The following is a 17,294-nucleotide window of genomic DNA, read 5'->3' on the forward strand; positions in this document are numbered from 1 at the left end:
TTCTGCTCACGTTTCCTTGGCCAAAGCAAGTCAAATGGCCACAGCCAACTTAATTGGGTGGTATGTACAATGCTACCAAGACACTGACTGGGGAGAAAGCCTAAAAAATTGTGAATAACCTTAATCACCTTTACACGTGGCATTTCCAGCCCGACACTGCAATCCCTTTTTGTTTCAGCAGCCACAGCTAGTGATTCCTATTTTTCACGTTCCTTAGTTCAAACTGCAATGAAAGAAGCTGAGTGGCCCAGTCCATCGTTGCCTGACAGGCCACAACGCCAAGTCCCTGGTTAGCATTTAGATCTGTCCTTGAGTCGTGGCCAATCAGCCAGAGAACAGGGATACACACTACATACAGCCTGTGACTGTCCAGCCTACCTCTGAAGAGGACCAGGAGACCTGTTCACTACAGAAGAATGTGTTATTTAAGTCATGACGTTTTGCTTGTCCTAGCCTTGTCTTAGCCCTTGGTGACAAAAAGGTCATGGGTGGTACAGCCCATGAAGCTGACTTGGGGCTGACACGTGGCAGAATCTCAACATGGGTGAAAAGAAATGATTGAATTCAGGACCTGCTATGTTAACCCATCAGTCTAGAGATCAACGATGTGGTACTAAGGGATTTTAAAAGTTAGCATTGTATAGCTCCATTTCCATACTTTGACACCATAGGTTTCGACCTCTGAATATAGGCCCTAGGTGAGGGAGTCTGGGAGAGGAAGAGGTGAAAAGAAGAAACATCGATGGCTTTAAACTACACAATAAGATCTGAATGTCTGAATCTGGAATTCAAGGCCCTTTATCATACAGCCCCAAGCTTCCTTTCCAGTCTCATGTCCCCATTCACCCCCAAAATCCTACTGTCCAACCACCACCAAACATTCCTTTTTCTTTCCTTGGCACATACAATGACCCTCCTCTCTAGCTAACTGCTACCTTTCCTTTAAAATCAGTTTAAAAGCCACCACCTTTTCAGGGAAGTTTTTCCCATCTGTTCTGACCTAGTCATTTCAATTTCTTCCTCGTGTGAATTCTTATACCTTGCTCATGCCAAACACGTGGAGGACACAGACCTGTGCTACTCATTCTTTGGATTCCAGAGCCTGGTACCTGCCTAGTATATAGCAGGTACTCAATAACCGTGTGTTTAATAAATTGCTCGTAGCATGATTTCATTTAAGGAAACTTTAATGAGTCCCTCGGCTACATATGGCACAGTGAGAAAAGAAAAATCAGTAACATGTGGTCCCACAAGGAGTTTCTCTAGTTCAGTTGCCTCTTTTTATAAGTGAGAAAAAAGGCTTAGAGAGATTGTAACATGGCTAAGGTCACACTGCAAGAAGTGACCAGGCCAGGTTTGGATCCCTGGAACTGACTCCTAACTCCCTATTCTCGCCTCCTCTGCTGAGCTCCAACCTGGGGAGTCAGCTCCCTGGAGTCCGCGCATCTGGATATCATCCACATGCCTGGAACTTTGTCACTTTTCCCGTGGCTGGGTTGACATACCGTGATTAAAGGGCTCTGGTCAATTTCTGTGCCACGCAGCCCCTGTGCTAATGGTCAGATCTAATGTTCTGACCATTAGGTCAGTGTATCTTTTCCCTCCTGGGCAGTTAGGTTAGTGGAAGAAACACGATAAAATCTTGGAGAGGAATTTGATCATTCTCTGAAGGACTTACAAGTTGTTTGGCCTGCCTAATCTGCTCAGATACCGTCCGGGGAATATTCGGTAACCATGCAGTACGGACCGTGAATTACTCTGTGGGGACTATTAACAAGACCCTCACCAACCCTGCCTCAGCTGATCTCAGGGCTTGGGGGCAGCCCCCTCTCCTCCCCTACCACTGAAGCTCTGAAAAAAAGCAGCCTTTCCCCCTTGGGGGATGGGAGGAGTAGAGTTAAAAATAAGAAGTGCTGGGGGAAATCCTCCTCCTTGCAAGCACAGCTCACATGGCAGAGCCTCCTCAGAGTTGCGGCTGCGGATGCAATGACTTAGCCAGGATAACGCCGATCCCATGTTTTCCGAAACCTGGCACTTAAGCATCTAACATGGAAAGGCCGACTCCCTAAAATCAGTGCAAGAAAAATGATAAGAAGTTAGATCTGGAGGGACCTCGAGGATCATCTACCCCCTGGATTTAAAGTTAAGGAAGCCGCGGGCAGCAAACAAGGTCTCACAGTTGCTGGTGGCAGAGTAGAGACCACAGACCAAATTGCCTGAGTCTAAACTCAATGTTCTTTCCCCTTAGACCGCCACCTGCACACACACGCACACACTCACACCTTTTTGGAGGCACTGCACAGCAAGCACAGAAGTACGCCACTGAGTCGCTAAAGTATTTGACTGTCCCTCCGCTGGGGGAAAGGGCATGCAGAAAACAAGACTCCGTGTGCTGTCGCTGGGCCGCCCCCTGCCTCTGTGACCCGCGCCCGCAGAGAAAGTCTCAAGAGCCGCCCCAGGCGTTCTCCCACGTTCTCCCTTTCTCTGCTCCAGTTGAGTTTCCAGAGCGTGAGCGTGCAGGATGACACCTGGCTGGCTGAGAGCTGCCGGGGAGGCGCTGGCGGGTGCCGAGAGCGCACTGGCCCTGACGCAGGGCGCGGCACTGCTGGGAAGCCCCCGGGCCTTTGGCTAAGCGCGCCTGGGGACGGCCCAGGGGGGCGACGCGCATCCAACACCTGGTCCGCGCTGTCCCGGCCTCCGGCAGCTCAGGGCGGACTCGGTTGGGGACCCTAATGGCTGGGTGCCGGCCCTGGGAGAAGGGGGCGCGGAGGGCGGAGGGTTGCGCCTCGGCCCCGGCTCGGCCCCAACGCCCTCTCCCTGGCGCGCAGGTTTAGAAGCAGGGCGGCCTCGCCCGGCCGCCGCCTCGGCGGCTCGGGTCCCCATATATAGTCATATCCACCGTCAACTGGGAGGCCGGCGGCCGGCAGCGAATGGGCGAGCGGCCCCCGCGGGAGGAGCAGGGAGGGGGCACGGGGCGGAGGGAGGAGAGGAGGAAGGGGGGCAGGAGAAAAAAGCTTTTCCAAAAAAGTATTGGCTGTCTTGAGGAATGCGGTCGCCCCCTTGGGAAAGTACATATCTGGGAGCAGCAGGCGGCTCCGCGCTCGCACTCCCGCTCCTCCGCCCGACCGCGCGCTCGCCCCGCCGCTCCTGCCGCAGCCCCAGGGCCCCTCGCCGCCGCCACCATGGACGCCATCAAGAAGAAGATGCAGATGCTGAAGCTCGACAAGGAGAACGCCTTGGATCGAGCTGAGCAGGCGGAGGCCGACAAGAAGGCGGCGGAAGACAGGAGCAAGCAGGTCTGCGCCTCCCCGGCCCTGCGCCCGCGCCCAGAGCGCCGGGACTCGAGCCTGGCACCCCCGGCTGGATCCCCACCCCGAGGACTCGGGGAGCCACCACCCTACCCTCACCACCACCCAGGGCGGCCAGGGCGCGCGTCTGGAAAGAAGGAAGGGAAACGCAAGAGGCAGGCTTAGTCTAACTTTGTAGTCTGGTCAGAGGACGCTTATTTCCCTTCTCTGGTTCCCATGGCCCGCGAAGTCAAGTCCTAGAGGCGCTTTATTCTCAGGACTGGGAATCAGTTTGGGGGAGGGAGGAGGACACCCGGTTCCTGGGGACGTTTGAAGAAAGGGCGAGGGATGGAGAAAGGGGGTCGAGTAACTCAAGTGTTAGAAGTTCTTTGACTTTTGATTGGGGAGAAAGGAACCTTAAACTTGGGGAGGAGAGGAGAGTCCTGGAGTTGTTACCTAAGAACAAAGATGGGACGGAATGGAGGCTACAGCCCGAAAGCCAGGCCAGCAGTGGCGTTCTTCTGTGTCCCCAAGTAGTGGACTTGAGCCCGCTGAGACCTCGGCAGGAGTCTCGTCCCAGGGCAGGTGGGTGTGCGGGGTGAGCCGCGGAGCGGTTCCAGCTCGGGTAAAGAGGAAGTTACCTTGGGTCCTTTGCACTCCAACTCGGCGGCGCCCCGAGCCCGAGGGGCCCCAGCCAACCCGACGCCCGTGTGTTGTGTGTGTCTAACACCCGGTCCGTGCCGGCCGGCCGCGCCCGCCCGCCGCTGCCCCCAGCTCGAGGAGGACATCGCGGCCAAGGAGAAGTTGCTGCGGGTGTCGGAGGACGAGCGGGACCGGGTGCTGGAGGAGCTGCACAAGGCGGAGGACAGCCTCCTGGCCGCCGAAGAGGCCGCCGCCAAGGTACCCGGGGCGCGCGGCACGGCGTGGCGCACGAATGGCTAACTCTTTCTCTTTCTCTCTCTCCCTCCCTGTCTTTCCCTCTGTCTCTCCCGCTGTCCCTGTCCTTCTGGTTCTGTGCACCCACACCCCTCCCTTTCGGGATCACGCTGCCTGCTGCACCCCCCTCCCTGTACCCCCTGGCCAACTCCCAGCTGGAAGATGAGCTGGTGTCACTGCAAAAGAAACTCAAGGGCACCGAAGATGAACTGGACAAATACTCCGAGGCTCTCAAAGATGCCCAGGAGAAGCTGGAGCTGGCAGAGAAAAAGGCCACCGACGTAAGTGCACGCTCACACTGCTTCCCTCACCTCTTGCCTGCGTGGCCACTCTGGGGTCACCACAGGGCTGGAGAGCAATGGAGGAAGGTTACCTTTTCCTGCTGGACACCTGCACACAGCCCTGGCATGGCCCAGAGCATTGGATGCCGCCTCTGACTGCTACTGCACACATTCATTTATATTTCATCCACTCCTCTCTTCTTCTCCTTTCCTTTACCTCCCTGGGGGTGGAGGTGGGTGGATGAGAGGCTGGGAGAATAGAGCAGCTGAAATTGGACTCTGGAGGTGAACTTCACCTCCCTGGTGGCAGAAAACCCTTGAGGTGTCATCACCAAGGTTTGTGTAGAGAATGCCAGGTTTTCTTCACTTTCTTTCCTTTTGCCATCTCCAGTGGGTGGGAAGTTCTGGGTTTGGTGGTGGGTCTAGTCAGGGTTCAGAGAACCTGGCCTCTAAATGAACGAAATGACACAGCGGCACTTTTACTTAGAAGGCTGCACTTCATGGTGGGGCACAGAGACACTTTGAGGCTTCCTTTCTCACTAGCGTAAGCCTTAATCCACCCCTTAAGATCTGCCTGGGAAGATGATACTTGCTTGGGTCTGCAGTCTGAAGGCACTAGATCCAGAAAGTAAGCTGTGAGTTATATATAGCTCAGTGCTTTATATGGTATAGTGAGCTGGCTGCCCCCTGCCCCTCCTGCTGGCCCCGCCCCCACCTGTCAGCCTTCTGACAACCACCACATAGTTGCAGGGGTGATGCACACAGCTAAGGCTCTCCTAAGCTCTTTGTCCACTGCCCTTTGGAAGCGTTTTAATTGAGGGCTTGCCTCTTCTGCCTCGGAAAGTCAAGCCAAAGGACCAACTTCTTTTCACACCATTGGATTCCATTCTAAAAGCTAATTAAGCCTAGAGGCCCAATTAGAAAAGAATTCCTTGAGAAGTTGGTAACAATTCCAAGAATGTGTGAGCACCAGGGAAAGCTATGCCAGCAGTTGAAACACCAAGAGCAATAGCAGACTTTTTTATATGAAAGTAACATGCAAATAACTGAAGGGCCTCGGGTCTTGAAATTAGTAAAGTCTTTTGTAGCATGAAAGGCTTGAGATGTATATCCAGGTGTGCTTTGTAAATGAGAACTCCAGAGAGGACATTTAGAATCTGACAAAAAGAAATTTTCAGTGAAAATCAAGGTTCCTGGAAAGGGGATTTGGGGAAGCACTGATTTCGCTAAAATATTTAAATTCTAAACTACCTGGCTTTGGAAAAAGAGCCAAAGACCATATATAACTCTGAGCCTACTTTGTATAATGCAGGTCAGATGCCTGCTCTATATATGGCTAAATGGAAGATGCCTGCCTCCTGCAAATTCTCCAGCAGGACGTTTATTTAGCTTTTTCAAAAGAGCTGCTAATAGATCAAGGAAAGATATTCCTTATAAGGAAAAGAATGCAGAGAATTTGAAAATAGCCCAGTGAGACTGAAGGCAAGAGGAAGAAAAAGGTTACTACAATTCTTAAGGAAAAAAAATAGGATAATAATTATTGTAACTGTGTAGTGCTAACATGTCTTTATTGAAAAGTCTTGTTGAAGGGAGCACTGGAATGGGGTGGGGCAGAAATGGGAAAGAAGTTATTTAAAGTCAGCTGGTGTGGGAAGCAGCAGGGGAGGGAGCTTCTTGAATCTTGTTTTGGTTATTTTTCCCACTGGGAAACTGCCCCTAAATCTGGCATATATGGCTTTTTTGGTAGTGTATTGATCACATTCCCTCTTAGGTCACTTTAGGTTGTCTGGAGTTTGGAGCCCGTAGGAATATTGAAGAAGTTAGTGAAGAAATGCTACACAGTCATTTGTTGATTAACGAAGGGGAATAAGGTCTGAGACATGTGTCATTAGGTGACTTCTTCATTGTGCAAACACCATAGAGTGTATGGTACTTACACAAACCTAGAGGGTATAGCCTACTAAATACCTAGGCTACAAACTTGTACAGTATGTTACCGTACTGAATACTGTCAACAATTGTAACACAAATCACCAGGCGATAGGAATTTTTTAGTTCTATTATAATCTTATGAGGCTACTCTCATATATGCAGCCCCTCATTGACCAAAACATCATTATGCAGTGCATGGCCATATTGAGAGTGGTAGTTTTTTATTTACTAAAAAATAGTCAAAACTTGAGGAGGAAGAGACAGATGTCACTAGAAAAAGGGAGAGAGTGAGGGAGAAGTCAGCTTCCTGAGGTGGAATCACATTACCTTTGGGATTAGGACATTTCACTGTCATTATTCACCAGTGTAAAACACTTTTACATTTTTCTACTATTATTACTAAAAACATTTTTCTACTACTTTACCGATGTACCTTACAAATCCTATTCTGGAAGTGGGCTCTTCCTAGCTTAGAAGATTGTCATTCAGGAGTAGTATCCCTGATGGTCTTGTTTCGAATTTTGTGTTGTCTTTCCACCTAAGTCAAAAGTGAGGCTGAAGGGGATCGAAGACTCCATTTTTTTCTGGCCCCCAATCTCTTCCCCAGTAACTGTGATATATCTGATATTTATAGCATGTGAGTCTTTATCCCTTTGTAGGTCTTTACGTCTTAACTTAGGGATTCTCAACCTTCTCTAAACATAATCACTTAGGGAGCTTTTAAAACCCAAAGTTAGGATGCACCCAAGGCCAGTTAAATCAGAATCCCTGGGGATGCAACCCAGGCGGCAGCATTTAAAAAATACCCAAGTGATTCCAACCTACCGACAAGGATGAGAAAACTCTCCTAAACTCTTGTATAATGACATCGGCATGAAAATGAACTCACCTGAAACTGACTTTGCCAGGACACTAAGTCACTAGTTGGCTGCTTAGGGCACTTGCCAGTGTCCAGCAGTTTCCTGGCTGCTCCTGGAGGCTCGCGGACACCCGGTTCCCCCATTCTCAATGTTGGAGGCCCACAGTCTCTGCACTTAGGGGACCAGCTGTAACCTCCCCGCCTGACCAGATGAACCGCGGGGAAACAAAGTGAGAAGCTCCCACCTACAGGATGCAAGGACCCAAGCTGGGATTTGTGAGAGTCTCAGCAGAGGCTGTGAGGAGCTCCACAGAAAATGAGTCAGGAAAGCAAAAGTTCCTTGTCAGGGCTTGGAGGAGGAGAGGGTTGTCAAGCATGTTTTCTTTATTATTCCCACACATAGGGAGCTGGCTTTAAGAGCTTTCTGTGACAAACCTGAGGAGAAAAAGCCCTGAGACTTAGAAGGCATTTAAGAATACAGCCCAAGGGGGAAATCGGTGGAGACTGTATCTGCGGTGGTTTTCTCCACCTGTAGCCAGAGGCTGTCTCATGGGGTTCTTTTAAAGGCACCCCAGTCCAGCCCAGGACTGACTGGATTCCAGGAGATCTCAGAGGCTGGTCTGACACCAAAGAAGGCTGTAAAGAGAAAAGACCATTTGGATGACTGTTTTCATGGAAAGTGAGCCCTAGGGAGGTTGGCCTGAGATCACACAGCTGATTATGGGCCTCAGCCTGACTCTTAAAACAGTGCTTGTGTATTTCTTAATCGTAGCTATCATTTGAGTTTTTAACTATGTACAAGGTATTGTGCTAAGCGCTTTATAGTCCTTCATAATTCTCATAGCAGCCCCATGGGGAAAGCACTATATTATTCCCACTTTTACAGATGACGCCCAGAGAAGACAAGTTATTTGTCCGAAGTCACGCAGCAGGAAACTAGGAGCCAGATTCAACGTAGGAAAACTGCATTTAGAACAGGAGGTCTAACCACTGTGCTCTACATGTGGGTGGTTTTCACTTCGTGAAGTTTTGGGGAATGGGGGTAGTGCTGCGGTTATAATCTTGCGGTTGGGATCAGGCCCTTTAGGGCATATTCCGACCCCATACCCGCCGCTCAGCTTCTCTGGCTCCTGGGCATGGGAATCTGGACTCGGGAGCGGAGCGCTCCCGCGGCCAGCAGGAGTCGCTATTGCCCTTAGCAGGCAGCTCCGTTACCCCGGGTCACCACGGCGCCGGGGAGGGGACCTAGAAGTGGAAGCCAGAGCCCTCGTGCAGTGGCCTCCCGGGGCGCACAGCTCACCAGGTACCCCTGCAGCGCGCTGGGCGCGCCTTTCTCCCCGCCGCCGCGAGCATGCGCAGTGCCCCCGGCCGGTCCCGGGGTCCGCGGCGCACGCCCCGCCCAGCCGTGCCCGCCCCCGGCGCTCGCGCGCCCGCTTGCGGTTTGTCTGCGCAGCCCTGGAGGCCGCGACTTCCGGGCTGCTCCTGGCCGCAGGGGGCGCCGCCGTCGCACAGAGAGGCCTGGGCGGGGCGGACCGGCGCTGGGCAGCCAGGACAGCCGCGGCAGCCGGGTCCGCAGGGCAGCAGCCGGCCTCTCCCACTGCAGCCCTCCCGCCCGCCTACCGTCCGGCGCGATGGCGGGGAGTAGCTCGCTGGAGGCGGTACGGAGGAAGATCCGGAGCCTGCAGGAGCAGGCGGACGCCGCAGAGGAGCGCGCGGGCACCCTGCAGCGCGAGCTGGACCACGAGAGGAAGCTGAGGGAGACCGTAAGGGACCCACCCATCACCCCGCAGCCCCCAGAGGCGCATCCTCCCCGGGCAGCCCCGCAGGGCCTTCCTGCATGCCCCCCCTGCAGGCCCCGGTCCCTCGTCCCCACGCCTCCAGGGCGCACCTGGCGCACCTGGGCCAGCTGGCGGCGGGCTCTGGGGAGGGGCCCGGCCTGTTCTCCTCAGCCTTTGCTTTCCATCTCTCTGATCCAAAGTAAACGCTCCCAGGGGAAACAGGGGTGGTGTTGAGAAGGTTCTGGAAGGAGCATTTTCCCAGGAAGGGTCTGTTTCTGGGGTGGTGGCTTTTCGGTCGTGTTTTTGCGTCCCCGGGAGGTGCCCTTTGCGCTGCTGGCTTGCTTTACTCTGAGAGTGGAGCGGAAGGAGGTCCTTCCTTTTGGAGATCCTTACCTTTGAGAAGGGGCGACGCGAGGTCAAGTGGGAGAGGCACTGTGGACTTGGGGCCTGGGGATGCTACACTCCGCCGTTCCCGTCGACCCTGTGGTTTCCCGGAGGCCTGTGTCTCCGAGGCGGTAGAGAGACATTGACAGCTTGACAGCGCCGCGTTATGCTGGAAGAGCTAACATATAGTGCAAAACCCTTCACCCTTCCCTTTTTTCAGCAGTCCTCCTCCCCTTTTCTCTCATACAGATAGATAATCCTTTGTTACCAAGTCTTGGAAAAAGTTGGCGAAATGTCAACAGTTATTGGGTGTATTCTCTTGCGGGCTTCCCCTCCCCCTTGTTAAATGTAATACCTGGCTTCCTTCCTTTCTTCTAAGGCAAATGTATCCAGCAAACAGGAACAGGATTTCAGAGGTAGTCTAGTATTTGTTATTTGTCGATTTTGTGTGTGTGTGTTTTTAATCAAGATACTGAAACAAACACCTTGGGAATTTTATGACAAGCGGTAGTATGATGTCCTGCTGTGCTTAATATACGGGGCTGTTCGGAGTTGAGTAAGTCGTTCTGGTTAAGTGTTTGTAAATGGCTGTATGGCTGGCCACAGAAACTTCAAGACCTGAAATGGACCTCTTCAGAGGAAAGCTCAACTAGAGAAAGTTTCAGATAAAATACAAGCAGGAATAAGGAAATCAATGGGCAAAAGATAATTCTCAGTATTTGCTTTATAGGACGAGTCAGCGAAAGTCCTGTGGATATCCCTGAACTTGACTGATGGTTCCGACTCCCTAACTGGCTAGTAGCTGTCCTTGAACCATTAGAACTATATAGAATATGATGGATAAGAACAAGAACTTTGGACCCAGACTGTCAGAACTTGAATCCTGGCTCCACTACTTACTAGCAGTGGGCAAGTTACTTAACCTCTGTGTTTCAGTTCCCTCTGTGTAAAGTGTGGATAGTAACAGCATCTATCTGTCGGTTAAAGGAGTTACTATGTAAAGACAGTACACTGGTGCTTGGCGCAAAAGGGTAAGTGCTGTGTGCCCGCTGTCATTAAAACTGCACAGCCCTGGCAGCCCAGTGCTCCTTCACCTTCAGTTCCCCACCCAGCAAGGGGTCTTAAAGATGGCTTGCTCATTTCATGACATCGTAAAACACTTCATTTACTGCTTTTAATCAACATTTGTTGGGGTGGGGGGCTTGAATGAAGAGGAAGTGGGCAGGCTGGTAGGCATGTTTGATGGGTTGAAGTGGTATCAGTGGTAGAAGTCTGAGGTCTCCTCACCCTGCTAAGAAAGAGTATGTGTGACCCTATGCAGGAGAGCCTTGTATTGCCTCCTGGCCTGGTGATTGATGTTAGACACAAAAGATAAATTTTATGAAGGGCACATTATTACTTTTATTCTTACCTTCTCTTTTGCGCATCGTTTTTATAACAGAACTCTTCCTGTGCCAGTTGGCTAAAGATAATACTTTCATTCTTTTCATGGCTTTATATCAAAAGTGGTTTAAGTAGTTTCAATTTTTTGAGTAATCTTTGCAAACAATCTACCTGGGTGATTGATTGAACACAGAACCTTTTAAGACAGCAACTTGAGGACTGGATCAGACCATTGAAGAGAGACTTTCAGGCTGCAAGTTGTTCTTAACTTCTGAAATTGGAACTTAAATGTAGTTAACTTAGGTATTTAGATGTAGCTTGGGCTGTGAGTTAAGCTAGCAGTAACAGTTTCTTTTGGCAGCAAAGATAAAGGTTTAGTGACAAAACCATGAGCCACTGCAAAAAATATTTGACCAGAGAGTTGGCCTAAATTCAAATACTCAGACTGTAGTTAATAGGCCCTATTAAACCAGCCCTTACCTCGGAAAAAGCAGCCATCCCTTACTTCCTCCTAGTCTGTGTTTGCAAGGTGTGTGGATCCTTCAAAATGTTGGAATGAGGCTACCTTTGCTTGACATGATTAATTCCAGATCTTGTGACCCACTAAGGTTTTGTTTGCTTTTTTCATTATTTAAAAAAAAAAGGCAAGAAGAATCTTCCTTTCTGAGTAGTATCCCCCAAACAAGGAGACAGGGAGTTGTGGCCAGAAGGTTCTTAATTAGTAACATGATTAAATCATGGGAAATAACCAATTTACAAAAATTCCCAGCACTTTCCCTCTTTACACTTGGTAAATATTTCTGGGATAGGAAAACCGAGGGTGCATTTTGTGCTTGCATTGGCACTCCCAGAGTGGCTGTAACTGGAATGTATACTCTCGATTTCTGCTTTCGTATGTAGGCAAGGCAGAGGCACTACAATGCCTTGTTCATGTCTGTTCTCCCTCATTATACAAATATGCCTCATAAATTATGGGCTTTGGCACACACAGAGGAGGTTGTGTTTATCTGTTATCCATGGGAGTGCCCCTTAATGTCATCAGTGTTTTTTTTTTTTTCCCCTTTCCTTACCATATAAGGGCAGAAGTTTAGCTTGGCTGTGGTCACTTGGTCTTACACAGCAAGTGGGGTGAAACCTTCGTATAACGACAGTTTGCATGAAATAAAAAGACCTGACCTTTGATCATCCCAAGTTCCACTCCGGTTCAGTCAGGACTTTGGAAACATATTCCAGAGGATTGATTTCTAGAATATAATATTCTCCCACCAGTATTTTTTCTTAATAACCTTAACTGGAATACTTTTTTAAAAAGTAAAAGTCACTGCCATTTTTAATTTTCTGTTGTTGTATTGGCTAAAACATCTGGATTTCATGAAAATCTAGGCCTCATAAAAGTTTTTTTTTTTTTTTTGCAAATCTGATTTGGGATAATATTATACTATGGTGGGGTGGGCATGCCCTTGATTTCTATATAGTACCATGTTGGGGTGGGGGAATGGGGTGCATGCCCTTCGGCTGTTACCTTAGAGGAGGGTCATTTGCATTATAAGGCACCTCAAGTACAGAGCACCAGGAAGTTACTTAAGAACAGATCTGCAGGAGGACATTGGTAGCCTTTGCTAATACAGCAGTCTCTTTTTTGAGTGGTTCATTAATTGTTAGAACACAATAGTACTTTTGAAATAAAAGAAACTAGCATCCCAAATTGAAAGACTTCACTGGCAATCAGTACATGGGCTGCTGTTGGAAGAAAGCTAACTTGGCTGCGTGTGGTGGCTCACGCCTCTAATCTCAACACTTGGGGCGGCCGAGACGGGTGGATCACCTGAGGTCAGCAGTTCGAGACTAGCCTAGCCAACTGGCAAAATCCCATCTCTACTAAAAATACAGCAATTAGCCGAGCATGGTGTCACGTGCCTGTAATCCTTGCTACTGGGGAGGCTGAGGCAGGAGAATCGCTTGAACCCGGGAGGCGGAGGTTGCAGTGAGCCGCGGTCACGCCACTGTACTCCAGCCTGGGAGACAGAGCTAGACTCCATCTCAAAAAAAAAAAAAAAAGAAGAAGAAGAAGAAAACTAACTCAGTACACTAAGAGTGATTTACATGCCTGCAAATAATTTGTGTCTGGGGTCTTGACCCTCCCCAAATGCCTTGTTATTTATATCTCTGCTTTTAAACAACAGATGGTCATGCGTCTATGGGCTTGTACCGGCAGAGGCAACAGCAGGTCCTTAAGACTCCCCAGGTGCCATGATGAAAAGAACCTTAGAAAATATTGAAATAACCTCAAAACTTAGAAAAAAAAAATACCAGAAATAAAAGCTAGTAAAGGTGAGAGGTGTGGGGCTTTTGGAACATAGAGCATAATAAATCAGAATAAAAAGTAAAAATAAGAAAGAGAAAAAAGTGGCCCTGATTAAATTACAAAATTAAGCATATCTTGAATTCTAACGAACCAAACAAAAATTCTACTAGGCCAGTATAATAGGGCCTGCAGAGCCTGTCATGGGTTCAGGATTTTCCCATAAAGATAGGTTTACCTCAGATACTACTCCCAGGTCCTAGCTTTAACCTCAAAGTCCCTCTGCCTGTCCTGCTCTGAAACCTCTGGGGCAGTAGGCATTGACTTCTGGGCTAGGGAGTAAATGTTCCGTGTCCTTATGTGAGCTTCCTATTACCCATTAGCATTGTTTTATGAAGTTTTCAATTTTATATCCTGCCTAATTTCAAAAAGATTGTGATAATCACTTTAGCGGATGATTTGCATTGCAGCAACTGTTCTAGTCCTGGTTAGGATCTGTGCCTGAGGCCTTTCTTGGGGAGTTGGGGTGGGGGCTGGAGAACATCTCAATCTGATGTCAGAAGAGATAAAGACCACAGGAGTGAGAACTGCCAGTTCCAAGGTTTCCATGATGTTCCGGGAAGCCAGGAGAAGTGACATAGTGGAGAGCCAGCATGCCGGGAGCCTAGTGACTTGTATTTTAGTCCTGTCTCCCACTGATAGCTATATGGCCTCCACATACTTCTGTGCCCAGGGTCAGAGTTCCCTCCTGCTGCCTCTTTTTAGTCAAGAGCTAGAAGAATGGCCAGCTTCTTTGGGTGGTGGCAAAGGGGATTATTTATAGTACAGATTCCTGCCCTCCCCCTTTGACCTCCTGAATCAGAATCTCTAGGGACAGAGCCTGGAAGTTTGATTTTTTTTTTTTTTTTGAGACAGAGTCTTGCTCTGTCACCCAGGCTGGAGTGCAGTGGCGTGATCTCAGCTCACTGCAATCTCTGCCTCCCGGGTTCAAGCGATTCTCCTGTCTCAGCCTCCTGAGTAGCTGGGATTACAGGCACGTGCCACCATGCCTGGCTAATTTTTGTGTTTTTTGTAGAGACGGGGTTTCACCATGTTGGTCAGGCTGGTCTCAAACTCCTGACCTCATGATCGCCCACCTCGGCCTCCCAAAGTGCTGGGATTACAGGCATGAGCCACAGTGCCCAGCTGAAAGTTGATTTTTTTTTTTAATGCTCATCTCTGAGTTGATTCTGACACTCAGCCACTTGTGGGAATTGCTGATCTGGACAATACCTAGGGATCCTTCTAGCTAAAAAATTGAGACCCTATTTTTTGGATTTACAGGGCCTCCTCAAGAAGGGGCAGCCACTCTCAGGTCTGCTGTGTGTGCCCTACCATTCCTCCCACTGTATCACAAACTGGCACCTAGAAACGGGTCTCCATGCCCAGTCGTTGCTGGGGCACCCTGTACGAAGCCCTGCTGGCTGGTATTCCTGTAGGACATACTCTCTGATGTCCAGGAGTCTGAGGTTCTACAGAATGCCCCTGGGGAAACACAGGAGTGGCATTTAGACAACAGCATTCTGTAAACACAGTGCCAAGAGCTAAGGGAAAGAATGGGGGTGGGGGTGATCGGAGGGAAGATACAGATGGATTGGTGGGGGCCCTTTGGGTAGGAAGATCTCATGTGCAAGGCTGGAATGAACACGAGGTGCTGTCTCCTTCCTTTCTGGTGACTCAGCTGTGTGGGGAGCTGGGGACAGAGACCTGTCACCCAGAGGGTTCTTTCCCCAAAGCATAAACAGTCGTCTTTCTGTGAGTACAAAGTCCTTGAGGTTTAGGCCCAGATCTAAAGCAGAGCAGAGAACTTGGAACTTGGTAGCCACAAAAAGGTTTTGAAAATCTTGCTGGCATTGCTCTAATAGGCCATAGCCTCTGTAACAAGGATAGTTGCCATCATATTGAAAATGATAAGAAAGGGGGAAAGAAAAGAAAGCGTACAGTGCTTTTGAGTACATAACCTAGACACTCTACGGAGACTGTTTGTTGTTGTAGGGCTTTTGGTTTGTGTGCTCGGTTTTTTGGTATGGTTTTAAATTTGGTTTTGTTTTGTTTGCCCTTTGTTTTTGCTTCAGCTTTGAGTTCCCCCCCAACCCTCAAAAGGAATAGAATTTTACTGGAAAATGAAAATATAGAAAAATGAAGAAATCTTACCTGACCCAAAAGTATATCCTTAATATATACATCCTTCCAGTAATAGTAATAATAAAAAAAAAAAGCCTAATGGTTTTTTAAAAGACACTTTCCTATAATTAAGAGATTTGTTATCCTATTACCCTCACCCTTCAATACACACACACACCAGAAACAACAGTTATCTGCCAGTAATTCCTAGCTGGGCCCAGTTACCAGCTGTGCACTGATAATGATTTACTTTGTAGGCAGTACCGTTGTAAATGCTCTTCCTCTGATTTATTTCACATTTGCCCTGCTCCCTGCCTCCATCAACAAATTACTACATTTTTGTCAAGATAAAAGTGTATTTACATGTTTTTATAGAGTCCTTCACCGTGGTTGGAGATGCCCTACTCACCTCTCTTCCCAGATAAAACTTGGCCTTTAAAATCTTACAAATCTAGATGAGCAAAGAGCTGAAGGTTCTCAGATTCCTTTGATTAAAGACTATGACCACAGTCTCTAACTACATTTGCATTTCCAACTCTGTATTGTGGATCCATAAGCTGAGAATGTTGCTTTTATTAAAATTAGGTTGGTTTTACTCATCTTATTGAGCCCATACTCTGTGCAGAGAACTGTGAGTTCTCTGGATGTGAGCAGCTTACAGTTCAATGACAAAGACAGGGCTGTACATAGAGAAATTTGTTATCCTATTACCGTGGGTCCCTAAGTGTGTATTGTAATTTCTAGAAAACTCCTAAGTGTTCTGAAAACCCCACCACCCCTTAGTGAACATACATTCAAAGTGGATGAGGATATTGTACCTGATTAGTAAATTCCATCTCCCACTTCCATGCACAGTATTTTAACAGCCACCAGTGCAAGTGTGTATAATGGACCATCATAGTCTTATAAGTGTTCTGAGGCTCATAACAACAATTTCTTATGACAGGAAAGAAATCATTGCCTCTCAAAGAAACCAACATTTTATTTCAGTGACAGATACCAAGTAAAAACAGTACTTGTATTATTTTTCTTTTTAGGAGTTTGATACTTTTCTTGTATTAACCTTGACTTCAAAGAAAAATCATAGGCTTACATCAGAAACACTTGGGAAATTTGTCTTGGCTCTGTTCCAATGAGGCCAGTTATTCTAAAAGGGGTTACTGGATTGTGTTGGGCCTTCATGTGGTGTGTATTTTAGAACCACTGAATTTTAAACTATTTTAGTTCCTTTGTAAGGATCCTTTGATAAAGTGGCTAGAAGAAAAGAGTTGAGTGAAACTCTTGAGTCCGATTTCTGGCTGTACTGCTATTGTCTTACATGGCTGAGCCTGGGTAAGTCTTGTCTCAGTTCACACTTCAGGCCCCCAGTGAGTGAGGTGGCTGTGATGACTCTCTTGTTTAACAGGCAAGTAAAGCCAGGGTGTTGAAATCTACGGAAGCGGGCTGGGTGCGGTGGCTCACGCCTGTAATCCCAGCACTTTGGGAGGCCCAGGCGGGTGGATCATGAGGTCAGGAGATCGAGATCATCCTGGCTAACACGGTGAAACCCCGTCTTTACTAAAAATACAAAAAAATTAGCCGGGCGTTGTGGCGGGCGCCTGTAGTCCCAGCTACTCAGGAGGCTGAGGCAGGAGAATGGCGTGAATCCAGGAGGCAGAGTTTGCAGTGAGCTGAGATCGTGCCACTGCACTCCAGCCTGGGTGATAGAGCGAGACCCTGTCTCAAAAAAAAAAAAAAAAAAAAAATCTACGGAAGAAAGGAACCATGTGAAAGAGCGTTTGCTAATGATCTGTCTGTCTGATGAGAATTGTGTGTATAGATTTGTGTATACACAAATATGGATGTTCACTGTATAAATCAATGTATAAATGTGTCCAAGAACTCCAGAGTTGACGAGGGCTTGTAATGCACTTAAAGGTAGCTCACCATAAGACAGTCTTCCTGTCTGAAATCAGCATTGCAGTCCCAGCCATTTCCTGAAGCTACCAC

General features: G+C 48.5%; 1 protein-coding gene and 1 pseudogene across 19 annotated transcripts in view; both read left to right on the top strand.

Annotated features, from left to right (window-relative positions):
- The window catches only part of LOC100597655, an 86,549-nt pseudogene extending 83,816 nt beyond the window's left edge, over positions 1-2,733 (top strand).
- Positions 2,734-2,997: 264 nt separating this feature from the next.
- Positions 2,998-17,294, top strand: part of TPM1 (tropomyosin 1) — a 29,586-nt gene continuing 15,289 nt past the window's right edge. For 7 of the 19 annotated variants that reach the window (XM_030814515.1, XM_012507297.2, XM_012507298.2 and 4 more), the window contains exons 1-2: positions 2,998-3,296; positions 4,379-4,504. In XM_030814515.1, coding sequence (XP_030670375.1) covers positions 3,183-3,296; positions 4,379-4,504 — 240 coding nt within the window. In that variant the 5' untranslated portion in view covers positions 2,998-3,182. Of the gene's footprint in view, positions 3,297-4,061; positions 4,188-4,378; positions 4,505-8,724; positions 9,059-17,294 lie in introns of those variants that run through there. The other 12 variants (XM_030814516.1, XM_012507303.2, XM_012507302.2 and 9 more) reach the window with 5 other exon arrangements.

Source organism: Nomascus leucogenys, chromosome 6, assembly GCF_006542625.1.
Source record: "Nomascus leucogenys isolate Asia chromosome 6, Asia_NLE_v1, whole genome shotgun sequence".
Classification (NCBI taxonomy): domain Eukaryota; kingdom Metazoa; phylum Chordata; class Mammalia; order Primates; family Hylobatidae; genus Nomascus; species Nomascus leucogenys.